Source organism: Equus caballus, chromosome 9, assembly GCF_041296265.1.
Source record: "Equus caballus isolate H_3958 breed thoroughbred chromosome 9, TB-T2T, whole genome shotgun sequence".
NCBI classification, from domain to species: domain Eukaryota; kingdom Metazoa; phylum Chordata; class Mammalia; order Perissodactyla; family Equidae; genus Equus; species Equus caballus.
In genome coordinates, this window is record NC_091692.1 from 16,969,457 (window position 1) to 16,984,986 (window position 15,530).

The 15,530-nt window shown below is 34.9% G+C and overlaps 1 protein-coding gene across 1 annotated transcript in view; it reads right to left on the reverse strand.

Annotated features, from left to right (window-relative positions):
- Positions 1 to 15,530, reverse strand: part of C9H8orf34 (chromosome 9 C8orf34 homolog) — a 370,388-nt gene that overhangs the window by 233,644 nt on the left and 121,214 nt on the right. Inside the window, 1 exon segment of the mRNA XM_023648496.2 lies at positions 2,336 to 2,508. Within this exon segment, the coding sequence (XP_023504264.2) occupies positions 2,336 to 2,508 (173 nt within the window).

Below are 15,530 nucleotides of genomic sequence, written 5' to 3' on the forward strand. Positions count from 1 at the left end.
TAAAAATTTTTCCAGGAGAAAATCATCGGCAAATTTCTACCCATAAGAGTCTCAAGGTTTACTGTGCCATTTACTTAATCCTCTCTAATCTAATGGTGAAAATCCAGTCTACCATGTGTTATTCTCAATGAAAGGGGAAGTTGGCTATGTACTAAAGATGGAATGTTGTAGTAACAGCCATTCAAGTAAAATTTGAGCAATTAAAGATAGGAAAAACTGTGATAGGAAAAGGGGGAAAAAGTTAAGATAGACTATAAACAATCCTGCCTATAAATAAGCTTTATTTAGCAGAGATCTACTCACTGCCTCCTCTTGCCTCCTTTAGTCACATAACAGATGTCTACTGACAATGACAACACACCCATGGGAGCGAGAAAAATGGAAGAAGTCATCTTTTGAAAATTAAGTCTTCTCTTTCAAGAGTCTAAAATATCATTTAGTCGGTTAACATCCAAGACTGTTAAGTTATAGTACAAGTTCATTACTCTTTAAAGGCAAAAGCTTATATTCTAGTTACTGACTCTAGAGTCATTAAAAAATTTCCCCCCAATCCGTTCTTATTCATCCAAATCACACCTAATGCTGTATCAGTTCCTGAGATAAAATTCCAAAATCCTGTTTTGTATTAGAAGATGGGAGAGAGAGAGTTTCTAACCCACAGTTTATTGCTATTCTTTAAATTTAATTCAGACATGCATGCATTCTTTCTGCTCTAATGGGGCATCTGGGCAGGATTTCACCACTTTCTTCATTTCCTAGGTAACATCCCAACTCATAATTTAAAGATAAAGAAAAATAAAACCGAAAACAACTTTTCAAAATAAATATTTGAGAGAGATCTTCATGGGTTGAGTTTTCTGGGTAAGGCATTTGACTAGGATTGCAGGAGAGATTCCCTTTATTGGGTATTCAGGAGGGAAGAAGAGCTCAAGAGGGAGTAATGGCCAGGAAGAAAACAGAAGCACTAACATTTGCCATAAATAGCCCTGATTATTACTATGACTAAATGAAAGCAAAATGAAAGTCGACATTTCCCTATTTTACATTTAAGAACTAAAGATCTAGCAATGAATAAAAATAAAGGTCTAGTGGGTCTCATAAGTCTGGTATTAAAAATAAAATTACCCTCATTGACAGGTGAAATTGATCTGGCATTTCACAAAAGAAGGTAAATGGATTTTTAAAAATGGTTTTCTTCTCCTTATACAGGACACTTCAACTATTTAAATAATTTAAAAGTTATTTCTCATAGAAATAGAATCAATTTTCTATATGCCTGAAGCACATTAATGAGTATTCTAAATTTCCTTCTCTCCAGCCAAGTGATAAGTCAAAGTAAAAAAACCCCTGAAAGCTATTACATTGTGAAAATACAATTTTCTCCTTGAGAAAGAATAGTTATTGCTTGCTGCTAAATTTAACATAGAAAATACAAAGTTACTGTGGCTATGCTATGCATAGGATGAACTCTTCCGTGGAGGTCAGCCAGTAACACTCACAGAAAGTTTTAGCTCCTGTCACATTTCAATTCATGAGAATTTAAATCCATTTCCTCAATCTCATGTAAGCCATGCCTCACAGAATGTTTTTTTCACTCCAACTTCCTTGTAGAAGTTTTCATTTTTGTTTTGAGTTTTACTCATTGCAACTGGTATTACAAAAAATGCTTATTCTGAATATACTTCTAATGAATATGATTTGGACATTTCAAAATGACCCTACTTCCATATGGAAAGTTAAGGCAAATCTCCCACCACCATTTTGAGCATCAGGCCCTGAGCAAAATGAAATATGGACTTTCATAACCACAAATCATAAGTTTCAAAAATTAAAAAAAATATATAAATAATTATATTCATCCCTAATTATCAACTCTAAACTTAAATGGTTCTAAATCAAGCTTTCCCTTTCTTTATATTCCACATTAACTCGTATAATCTAGTACACATTTACTAGTCCTCTTTTCCCTGTTGACTAACTACATCTCTCTGGTATGTCAGAAGGTCTCTCTCTCCAATTCTTAACAGTCAACCATTCTGCTCATTATTATAGTAGGTCTTGACTCACAGATTTTGTCTTTTAAGTTATTTCTATATTTGGTTTTAGCAGCAAAAATAATCTTAGATGTAAAGAAAAAATCAAAACCAAAATCTAAAAGCAAATCTAATAACATTCTAATTTGAAAACAGAGAAATTAGTTTTTATCATATGTGGAGTCCAAGGTAATTTTCTATATAAAATTGCTAAGAGTTATTTCATCAAAATCATGCCCTTGGGTTTATTTCCCCTTTAATAGCAAACAATATTCAGAGTTTCAGAGGCCATCTCCTCTCACCTTCCCGCAGGGCTACAGCTGCTCTCCTCACTTTCCCATTGTTCATTTTTACTTCTTGGAACTGGGGGCTGTAGCATTTCAGCGGCCAGTGGATCAGCATCATTCTCTTCCCGACCAATCCACTCTCCAATCACTCGGGGTCTCAGAAGCGAAGAATTAAATGCCACTGTTTCCTAAAGAGGAGAGAAGAACGTGCTGCCTTAGATTCTTACTTGTATTAATAGGACAACCGGGAAGTAATTTTATCTAGAGTTTAAACTCCTTCCTCAAATCAAAATGAGCTTTTTTTCTTTCTTAAAATTTGAAATTTTCTGACTTAAAATTTCAGTTCTCTCCATCTTTCTTAGGTGACTTACTCTATGTGAGTTGCAGTGATGGCTGACGGTCACTGCGATAAAGGATCCAGGAGGGAAATCTTCGATTTGGTTCTGGAAGGATGCATGTGTGCTCTCAGGAAGGAGGCAGGGGATGAGCATTTGCAACGGAACAAAAAGCGGGTTGTGAGGCCCAGGGAGTGAAACAGCTTGTGTCGCCAGAAAATGGTAAATAACTTCTCAGGAGGTAACTGACGTGGGGTCAGGAAACAAAGACAAGAGGAAGAGACAGGGCTGGAAGGGTGCATTGCCTCCACTTGTGAAGCATTTTGGACTTTTACGGATCCAGTAGAGGTTCGAAGCAGGGCAACATCAAATGACAGGTATGCTATGCTAATTCAAAAAAGGTTAAAGTGATCTCTTTTCATAGTCTTGGATATGATGCAGCTCTTAAAATATTTTAAATATTTAAATCATTTAATAATTTAAAACATATGAGAATACTGAATACATGTAATTGCTAAGGGTATCTTGGCTTGGTGAGTGGAAAAAAGGCAGGTTAAAAAGCCATATCTGTTATATAACCTAATTTTTGTTTAAAATTCATATGGGCGTATATCCATCATTCATACATTAATCAATTCGTTTATTCATTCTCTTATATTTACTAAGACCTACTATGTGCCAGATACTGCTTGATTTGTTGGGGAAAACAATTGTAAAATCAAAATTTAATAGTATTATCTGAATGGAGGGACTACAGATCATTTTAATTTCTTCTTTCGGAATTTCTATGTCTTTTCAATATTCTGTGATAAATATGTAGTTGCCTTATAATGATCAAAAATATATTTTTAAAATATCTTGATCTGAGAAACACAGGGTTTGCTTAAATTATGTTTAGCTAAATTTTTAGTATTATGAGAGTCTTAGATAATTCCTTAAAAATTCAGAACTGGTCTTCTGAGTCTTCACAATTCCCAAAAATATTATACAAATACATATACAATACAAATACAGTATTACCACATATACAATGTAATATTAATTAGTATATAAATACACACCAAAAGGAACATGTGAAATGTGACTAGGACATATTTGATGAACATTTATCCAAGTGATAACAAGAGACAGAAAGTAGTTGGATATCTTAACATTGATTCCCCAGCCCATATGAAAATGCAGCAGATATGTTTTAGTAACAATGTTTGCATAACTTATGCAACTGATCTGAATTCCTTCTGTATTTATGTTCTCAGAGTCAGGAAATCAAAGCACTATAATGGCTTTCAGCTGTGAAATCATGCAATAAAATTAATGTTTTGAAATTACCGGAAAGGCATATTCATCTGCCACAATTTAATATCACTTGAGGTACAAGAATTAAAATTAACTGCAATATTGTTAAATTTTAAACCTATACTTGCTTTTAAAAGCAGACTGAGGCAAACACATGTTTTAGAAAAAAAAATCTATAAACACATTTGGTTACAGAATCAGTTTTGGCCTGTGTGACTGAAATGTTACAAATTCTCTGAATTTCATTTTCTCCAACTAGAAAGAGGTAATGACGGAAATTACAAAACCTATTGTATCAACTGAATTAGTAGGGGCACAGTTAAACTACAGAATTCTGTACATGTGCTAGGTACCATTAGTGAAGGATGTGGACTGTGTCCAAACCACTTCTACGTATGTGATATATCTGGGAAAAAATGGTACAGAACTGCAGGAATGGGCGGGTTAGGTAAGAACAGATACTTGGTTGTCAAGATAGGCAGAATAATAGAACAGGGAATTGACGGGGCAGGTTTCCATCCTATAAAGTTTTATTTTACAGATAGTACATTAAAGAGGTTGAATAATTAACTCAGTGTTATTAATCTCATTTACACAATGGGGCAGAGTTGGGCTTAGAGATTTGTCTTGCTATAGGCTCAGTAAAACTGGGACAAAGAAACTGACCATTCTAACAGCAGAAATGAGTGGAGTCAGGCACTGTAAATGACAAAAGTGAAATAGGATTTAGAGTTGAGTATGATCAAGAAGTTGAGAACTTCTGAGAATCAGAAATAATTCCCTGGCTCCTTACTGGGAAATTGAATAAAATGATAGGTGCCACTGCTGTTGGAAAGCAGAGCACAGAGAGAAGGATAAATGGTTTGATATGCAGCCCGTTTAACTCCGGCTGGCAGGAGAGATTTAGTGAGACATAGCTGATGAACAAAGCAATACAAAGACCTACAAACAGGGTCAGAGGAGTCAAAAGTGAGTATTTTACAGGTGGAAACACGGGATTCTCCTCTTTTTATTTTTTGGAATGCACAAAGATCTTTTTATATCCACCTCTACTAAACATGTTAAATCTCTTAAAAGTCTTGAATATAGTTTATTTACTTGTAGTATATTAAAACAGCAGACTTTTCTTTAAATGTATTACTTACATCAATTAAGCTAAATAAACATCTTCCCATAAATCTTTATGAAAGGATTTCAGTGAAAAGAGCAGTTCTTTTTTTTCTTTTCTTTTTTTCCTTTTTCTCCCCAAAGCCCCCCAGTACATAGTTGTATATTCTTCCTTGTGGGTCCTTCTAGTTGTGGCATGTGGGACGCTGCCTCAGTGTGGCTTGATGAGCAGTGCCATGTCCGCACCCAGGATTCGAACCAACGAAACACTGGGCCGCCTGCAGCAGAGCTCACGAACTTTACCACTCAGCCACAGGGCCAGCCCCAAAAGAGCAGTTCTTAAACTACATACAACACACCACAAACATCAGTACACAGCAAACGAAATGTTAAAAACGCACATTGAATACAACAAGTTTTTTAAAATATCTTAAGTACATGGGTAAACAAATGGTTTAAAATTTCAGTGCTAAACAATGTAAATTCTAATTATTCCTTAGAAATGTATAATACATATTCCTTTGCCCTCCTAAGGCTAGAAGTCCCTAGATGTTGAGGTTCTTAAGCAAGTACGCATAAATCTAAGAAGAAAAGTATTTCCAGTCAAAACTTCTCCCAAAGGTCACAGATTTGCTTAGTATTTCCAATCAGCAGGAGGCCAACCTATCTAAGTAGTTACCTTACAGTTCAACTGCCCCCAATCAGTTCAACTGCTCTGACCAGTGGCTATCAGCACAGCACCTGATTATTCTCCATGTTGCTTGAATGTTTTCTCTTCTTAATAAAACGAGATGTTCATGGAAGGCTGGGATCCTGTCTTAAATTCCTTTGCTTCCTCCATAATAACTAGCACAATTCTGATTTCATAATATAAGTAAAAAAAGTATGCTTATTGAATTAAAAATAATTCAAAGAATGAAAAACAGTGCATATGTGAATCATGAAGTATCTCTATGTCTAACTAAAAATCACATAAATGATCAATGAACAACACTGAGGAACAAATTTTTAAGCCATTTCAGAAGAAAGTCTACAAGGTGATGATCAGTTTGGAATAATGAAACATTTCTTATAAACACTTAAGCTTTTGAGTAAATTATTTTAATCCTGCCAGTTCACAAAAGGAAAGATTTAGAACACATAAATCACACATTAAAGGTATAATTTGACACAAAACTACATTAAATGTTTGAACTTGATAACAATCATTCTTAAACTAATCCATACATTGAAATCGAGTTACAGATTTAAGAAAGTAATGTAAACAGTTAAAAGCTCTTTTCCTACTCGCTCTTTTTCTTTTTTCCCCCAGCTTTTTTGAGATATAATTGATATATAACATTGTAAGTTTTAAGTTGTACAGTGTGATGATTTCATATACACAGATTATACCAAATGATTACTACAGTAAGGTTAGTTAACATATCCATCATCTCACATAACTATCATTTGGTTTTTGTGATGAGAACTTTTAAGATCTACCCTCTTGGCAACCTTCAAGTATACAATATATTATTGCTAACTATAGTCACCATGATGTGCGTTAGATCCCCAGAATCTATTCATCTTATAACTGGAAGTTTCTACCCTTTGGCCACTTGTACCCATTTCCCCCATGTCTCACCCCTGACAACCACCATTCTTCTGTTTCCTTGAGTTAGGTTTTTTAAGATTCCACATATAAGTGAGGTCATTCAGCATTTGTCTTTCTCTGTATAACTTATTTCACTTAACATAATGCCCTCAAGGTTCAGTCATGCTGTCAAAAATGGTAGGATTTCTTTCTTTTTTATGGCTGAATAATAGTCCATTTTGTGTGTGTGTGTGTGTGTGTGTGTGTGTGTGTGTGTGTGTGCATATCACATTTTCTTTATTGATTCATCCATTGACAGGCACTTAGGTTGTTTTCATATCTTGGCTGTAGTAAATAAATGCTGCAATGAACACGGAGGTGCAGATATCTCTTTGAAATAGTGATTTCCTTTCCTTTGAATATATAACCAGAAGTGGGATTGCTGGATCACATGGTGGTTTACTTTTAATTTTTTAAGAACCTCCACACTGTTGTTTTCCATAGTGGTTGTACCAATTTACATTCCCACTAATAGTGCACAAGGGTTCCCCTGTCTCCCCATCCTCACCGGCACTTATTATTTATTGTCTTTTTTATAATAATCATCCTAACAGGTGTGAGGTGATATCTCACTGTGATTTTGATTTATAGATCCCGGAGGATTACTGATGTTGAGCACATTTTCATGTGCTTGTTGGCTATTTTGTATACCTTCTTTGGAAAAATGTCTATTCAAGTCCTCTGCCCAATTTTTAAAAATCAGATTACTGACGGCCCTCTGTATCAGTGGGTTCTGCACCTATGGTTTCAACCAACCTCAGATCATGTATTATGATTAAAATCCACAGTTGGTTGAATCCATGGATGCAGAACTTACAGATACACAGGGCCAATAAAGAAACTTGAGCATCCACAAATTTTTGGCATTTAATGGGGGATCCTGGAACCAACTCCCTGTAGATGCCAAGGGATGACTGTTTTTGTTTTTTGCTATTGAATTGTATGAGTTTCTCATATATTTTGGATTTTAACCCCTTATCAGATATATGATTTGCAAATATTTTCTCCCATTGCATAAGTTGCCTTTTCATTTTGTTGATTTATTTTTTTCCTCTGCGGAAGCTTTTTAGTTTGATGTTGTCCCACTTAGTTTTGCTTTTGTTCCTTATGCTTTGGGTGTCAAAAGAAAAATCATTGTCAAGACCAAATGTCAAGGAACTTATTCTTCTAGGAGTTTTACAGTTTCGGGTCTTACCTTTAAGTTCTTAATCCATTTCGAGTTGATTTTTATATATGGTGTGAGATAAGGGTCCAATTTCATTCTTTCACATGTGGATACACAGTTTTCCCAATACCATTTATTGAAGAGACTATCCTTTCCCCATTGAGCATTCTTGGTTTTCTTGTCAGATTTTAGTCATCCAAATACGTGTGTTTTGTTTCTGGATTCTTGGTTTTGTTCCATTGGTCTATGTGTCTGTTTTCAAACTAGTACCATACTGTTTTAATTACTCGAGTTTTGTAATATAGTCTGAAATCAAGAAATGTGATGCCTCCAGCTTTTTTGTTCTTTCTCAAGATTGTTTTGGCTATTTGGGGTCTTTTGTGGTTCCATACAAATTTTAGGGTTTTTTTTTCTATTCCTGTAAAAATGTCAATGGAATTGTGATTCATCAAACTTTCTTTCATCAAAGAAACTGTACAGGCCTTTCACCTCCTTGGTTAAATTTATTCCTACATATTTTATTGCTTTTGATGCTGTTTGTAAATGGAATTGTTTTCTTTACCTCTTTTTCAGATAGTTCAGTGTTGGTGTACAAATATGCAAGTGATTTTTGTATGTTGATTTTGTATCCTGAAACCTTACTGAATTTGTTTATTAGTCATAACAGTTTATTGGTTGTGTCTTTAGGGTTTTCTATATGTAAGATTGTGTCATCTGCAGACAGAGACAATTTTACTTCTTCCTGTCCAGTTTGGATTCCTTTTCTTTCTTTTTTTGCCTAATTGCTCTGGCTAGGACTTCCAGCACTTTTTGAATAGGAATGATGAGAGTGGGTACTCCAGCCTTGTTCTTGATCTTAGAGCCAAAGTTTTAAACCTTTCACCACTGAGTATGATGTTAGCTGAGGGCTTGTCATATATGGCCTTTACTATGTTGAGGTATGTTCATTTTATACCCAATTTGTTGAGAGTTTTTATCACTAAAGGATGTTAACCCCTGCCAAATGCTTTTTCTGCACTTATTGAAATGATCATGTGATTTTTATCTTTCATTCTATTAATGTTATGCATCACATTTATTGATTTGCATATGTTGAATCATCCTTGCATCCCAGGGATAAACTCACTTGATTGCAATTATGATGTCTGACCCTTTTAAGTTACTGTTGAATTCAGTTTGTTAGTATTTTGTTGAGAATTTTTGCATGCATATTCATCAGAGATATTGGCCTCTAGTTTTCTTTTCTTGCAATGTCCTTATCTGGCTTTGGTATCAGGGTAATGCTGGCCTCATAAAATGAGTTTGGGAGTGTTCCCTCCTCTTCAAATTTTTGGGAATAGTTTGAGAAGGATTGGTGTTAATTCTTTAAATGATCAGTAGAACTTATCAGCTGTAAAAATGGTGAATAAATTATTATATGAGGCTGGAAAAATGGAGACCAGTGTTACGTGGTTTTAAACAATTGGTAAAACTATAATCTACGGTAATGTGGTAAGATAGAAAGTGTAACTAACAAACTTTAAAAACTGGGTAAGGAGATCTCCAGGAAAAATTTATAAACATTACCTATTGCTTCTAGCTACATATGTTAAGTTTCTTCAAGAAACAGATGAGTGAGGGAAATAAATGACCAGTTTGCAAGCAAAACTTAGAGGAAATATTAAGAGTCTGGCTTGGTTTCTCATTTCCAGCCTTTCCAGACAGCTTATGATTTTTAAATTAAGATAAATCCTTGTACAAATATTAACTCTGTGGCCCTGCCAGAAAGACAAGGCCTCATGGTAAAGAAGAAACACAAATGTGGCTATAAGACTCTTTATTAAGACACTTAAAAAAATTTAGATGGTGTCTATTAAGGATGTTACTTCACAACACATAAAATATCAGTAATTAATCTAAAGAGAGAGATGAGAGGCATGTCTTGAAAAGAATGGTGGATGTAATTTTTGGCACAAGAAGGAGAGAGGAATCAAATACATAGGAAACCCATAAATTACTTGAGACAGTTGAACTAGCAAAAGCACCAGCCTGAAGTAAAAGAAACTAAGACTATTCAAGATATAAACAGTCCTTTGGGTCCCCATTTTTCTACAGGAAGGAAGAAAGCTGAAGAAGTGGCTCAAAGGCATCTTTTCCAATGCCCTCTTCAAAAGTGGCCAAAAGAACTTGAAAACACAAAGGCATAAAGATACTTGCACCCCTATGTTCATTGCGGCATTATACACAATAGCCAAGACTTGGAAGCAACCTAGGTGCCCATCAAGGGACGAATGGATAAAGAAGATGTGGTATTTATACACGATGGACTACTACTCAGCCATAAGAAATGACGAAATCCAGCCATTTGTGACAACATGGATGGACCTTGAGGGTATTATGCTGAGTGAAATAAGTCAGAGGGAGAAACTCAAATGCCATATGATCTCACTCATAAGTAGAAGATAAAAACGCCAAAAAAAAAAAAAAAACACATAGCATTGGAGATTGGACTGGTGGTTACCATTGGGGAAGGGGGGAGAGGGGAGGGCAAAAGGGGTGATTAGGGTCACATGTGAGGGGATGCACTATAATTAGTGTTCGGGTGGTGAACATGACGTAATGTATCCAGAATTTGAAATATGACATACATTTGAAAAAAATAAAAATTAAAAAAAATTAAAAAATAAAAAATGAAAAAAAGAGATTAACAAAAAGAGAAAGAAACCTCCAAAGAGTGGTACCACGAGCTGTGGAAAATAACAGATGGAGACTCTCAGGGAACCAAGTTTCCACTCCCAGGGAACCGAACTGGGGCTCAATCATGGAATACCTCTCCACCCCTTAGAAAGACCTGATGACATGTGCCCAGCAATATTCTTATTCGAGAATTGCTATGAAGCAGTAATTTGTATAAACCTCTTATATCCCTTTTCTATTAGGAGTGTTTCATGTGGTTATTCCACATCAGTCTCATCACTTAATGGGAAAACACCCCAAAACTATCATCATTCACATATATTTTTCTACATAGAAAAATCAAGAGAATTCAGAGACAAGTTATAAATTAATGAGTTCAGCAACCTTACTGAATTTAAGATGAAATTTAATTCCTATATGCCAGCAAGTTTTAAAATGTAATTTATAAAACAGATACTGTTTACAATAATAGCTAAAAATACAAGGTATCTAGGAGTCAATTTAATAAAAATTTGCATGATCATTTTAAATACAACTATACGACTTTATGGGAAAACATTATAATATTTAATTAAACGGAAATATGCCATGTTCATAGATAGAATGACACAGATGTGTAAAGACACCAATTCTCTCATACCAATCTAAAATACAATGCAACTCTAAACTCAATGGAATAATAGAAACAGGCAAATAGGCAATAGAAGAAAATAAAGGGTCCAGAAACAATAAAAGTGACAGAAGCATGAATATTGATGAACAAATGATGAACTTTTCAGTAAATAGTTATAGGAAATTTATTATCTATATGGGGAAAATATGTTCCAACTTCTTACTATATTAAAAAAATAATTTCAGGCGGATTAAAGACCTAAATGTGAAAAACAGAACTCTTAGGAGAAAATGAAAAACAATATTTTCATGACATCAAGTAGGAAAGAGTTTCTCAAACAAAATATTACAAGTTAATGTTAAAAATTTCTGTTAGCAGAAGGTTCTATTTAAAAAGTGACAAGACTTAAAATTAGAGAATATATTTGAGACACACATAACCAACAAGGGTTGACATCCAGAATATATAATAAACTCATATAAGTCTAAAGAAAAAAAATAACTGGGCCATAAAAATGAGCAAATGAGACAGGTTGGCATTCAATCTTATTAAAAATTATAAAATCACTAATTGAATCCATGAGAAATAATGTTAGCAAGGATTGGGAGCAAAACATATTACTAGAAACTGTTGGTAGAAGTGTAAATTGATACAAGCTCTTTACAGAGAAACTCTACATTATCTAGTAAAGTTAAAAATGCACATGTCTTATTGAAGTTCAATTAGCTATGTTTTGCTCTTTGGGTTCAGACATATTTTCACTCCTCAGTTAATTTTGACATCTCCTCTCTCTCTCCCAATTCTCAGATGGTCATGTTGCTTCTTATTTCACTGAGAAAATGAAAGCATTCAGCAGAGAATTTATTAATCTTCTCATCACCAAGCCCACCAGCTACCAGCATTCTTGCCTACAGTTACAAAAGATGAATTGTCATTTCATCTTTTCTAAGGTCTGGCATATAGACAGTACTTGATAAACATTTGTAGATTGAATAAAAGAATGACAAAATTTAGGTAACGTATGATTCAATGGTTCAATAATGCATTATCAACATTATTAGTTGTTAGGGAAATGTAAATCAAAACCATAATAAAATACTACTTCACGCCCATGAGGATAACTTAAAAGACAACAAGTGTTAGCAAAGAAATGGAGAAATTGCAACCCTCACACTTGCTGGCTGGAATGGAAAATGGTGCTGCCACTGTGAAAAACAGTTTGGCAGTTCCTCAAAAAGTTAAACACAGAGTATCCTATGATCCAGCATTTCCATTCCCTATACATATGCCCAAGAGAAGTGAAAACGCATGTCCACACAAAAATGTATACATGAATGTTCATAGAAACATTACTTATAATAGATGAAAAGTGGAAACAGCTCAAATGCCCATGAATTGATGAATGAATAAAGAAAATGTGGTATATTCATATGGTAGACTATTATTCAGCTATAAAAAGGAATGAAGTACCGATACTTGCTACAACATCAATAAACCTGGAAAATATTATGCCAAATGAAAGAGGAGAGCTACAAGAGACCAGAGATCGTATGACTGCATTTACATGAAGTTTCCAGAATAGGCAAATCTATAGAGATAGAAAGTAAACTAGTGGTTGTCTAGGGCTGAGAGGTTAGAAAGAATGGAGAATGGGTATGTGGTTTCTTTCTGGGGTGATGAAAATGTTCCAAACTTAGGTAGTGGTAATGGTTACAGAACTCTGTGAACACACTAAAAATCACTAAACTGTATACTTTAAAAAGGTAGATTTTATTATGTGAATTATATCTCAATAAAGTTGCTAAAATAATGCATTAAATCCATTTTCAGATTTTCCCCTTTTATGGTGGAGTACAGTGGATAGTGTAAGGGAAAAGCATGGATTTGGCGTCAAACAGAGAAAGAATCAGAAGCCAGCAGGGGAGTATTTATTCCAGTTCCGCTAAGCACTAATTCTGAGACCTTCGGCAAATCACTTAATCATTCTAGCCTCAGTGTCCTTATTTGTAAAAGAGGAAAAGCACAACCACTTCACTGGATTGCTACAAGAACTAAATTCAATAACATATCAAAACGTATCTAGCATATGTGCTAGCCCTCACAGGCACCCAATCTCATCCCTCCTCTTTTTCTCTGCTATCTTCTGCACCCTTCTACCCATAATCTAAAACTTTTTACTCTTTATTATTAAATTTTTATGCTAATACAAAAATAGAAAGAAGAGTAAAATAATCCCCTTTGTATCCACACACATTTCACCAATTATCAACTCATGGGTAAATTCACTTTATCCTTATCTCCACTCACGTTCCCTCTGCATCCCCCCTTCCCTGTGCATATCATTTCAAAGAAAATCCCATTCACCATATCATATCATTTGTAAATAGTCCAGTACGTACCTCTAAAACGTAAGAGCACTTTTTTGGAAACAAATACAATAATCATTATCATACCTAATGATAAGATAACAAGATTCTTTAATAACAACAAATATCTAATTAGTTTTCAAATTTCCCTGATTATCTCAGGGAAGTTATCTCGGTTTGTTTGCACAAGTCAGACTCTAAGCAAGACTCCACATGTGGTGACTGACTGACAGTGTTTTACGTGTCTTTTAATCTCCTGGTTCTCCTCCTCTGTCTCATTTTTTCTCTTACAATTTTGTTGTTGATCAAAAACCCCGAGTTGTTTGTTCTGTGAGTTTCCCACAGTCTGGATTTTTCCCTTTCCAGCCCTGTGATGTGGTCTGAAATGTTCTGCTGCCCCTTGTAATTTCTGTAAATTAGTAGTTAGTTCTGGATAAAGTTTTGTTGTTGTTGTTTTCGTTTGCGCCAACGCTGCTTCAGAGAGAACGTTATAGCTTCATCTGGAGGCACATAACATCCCGCTGACTCTTCTTTAGTGATGTTGGCAGGACTGATAATTATTGCTTAGATCCATTAATTCACTAGGAATTGCCAAACAGTGATTGTCTAATTTTATAATTCCACATTTATTTATTTGCTGGAATACTCCTGTAAAGAGAAACTTCCTGCCATCAAATGTTTGGTTACCCTGAAGTACAATTTGTATAGGATTAAATGTTTGATTCTTTCCCTTTACTTTTACCAGTTTTGAAAATAACTTCGGTCCCCTAACATCCTCTAAAGATTAATTTTTTGGATAAACATATGGATGTTAAAATATTAGATATAATTCACTGCATTGCAGTTACTCTTCTTAAGTCATGTTCAAGTATTCTCAGTTCTTTCCAGTGGGAGACTATTTATGTTGCCTTCTGAGCTCTTCTGACACAATCCTAGTGGTCTTTCACAGCGCTCTTGCCTTCTGACATGACAAGATATGTTAGGTTCACTTTGTACATTGTCTGCTTCCAACCTGGAATCAGCTGTTATTCCAAGGGATTCTGATTCCTCTTAATGGAAAATATATTTTAAGACTAGAATCTGGACACTGGGGGTACTCATTGTTTTGGGGTTGGTAATAATGGACAGATCTAAGAAATAATCACATTTTAAATATTTTATTTCAACATAATTGAGGCTTACAGAAAAGGTGAGAAAAAAAGAATTCCTGTATCCCCTTCATGCAGATTGCCCAAATGTTGTTAATGTGATAATGTCAACAGTATTGGTTGACGTGAACCATTTGAAGGTAAGTTGCAGACATCATACTTCTTTACTCCTAAGCACACCAGCATGTCCTAGAAAGAAGGACATTTCCTTCTATGGCCACAGAGCAATTATCAAAATCAGTAATTAACATTGATACAATACTAATATACCAGTCTGGTTTCAATTTCCCCAATTATTTGACTAATGTTGCCTATGGCAAAAGAAAATCCTGCATTACATATGGCATTCAATTATTTTTTTATCTCCTTTAATGTGGAACACTTTTCAGTCTTTGACATTTATGACCTTCATGTTTTTTTTCAAAATATGGGCCAGTTATTTTTTTTTCCTCCCTAAAGCCCCAGTACATGGTGGCATATCCTAGTTGTAAATCATTCTAGTTCTTCTATGTGAGCCACTGCCACAGCATGGCAACTGACAGACAGGCGGTATGGTTCCACGACAGGTAATCGAACCCAGGCTGCTAAAGTGATATGCACCAAACTTTAACCACTAGGCCATCGGAGCTGGCTCAGGGCCAGTTATTTTTTAGGAGGCCCCTCAATTTGTGTTTCTCCAATGTTTCTTCATGATTATATTCAAGTCACGCAGTTTTGGAAAAAATAACACAGAAGAGATGTATTCTTTTCATATCAAAAGTCACGTGATATTGATTTGTCCCCAACACTAGTGATGTTAACCTTGATCACTTGGTTAAGGTGGTGTCTTCCATGTTTCTCATTATAAAGCTGCTACTTTTCTCTTGTTAAT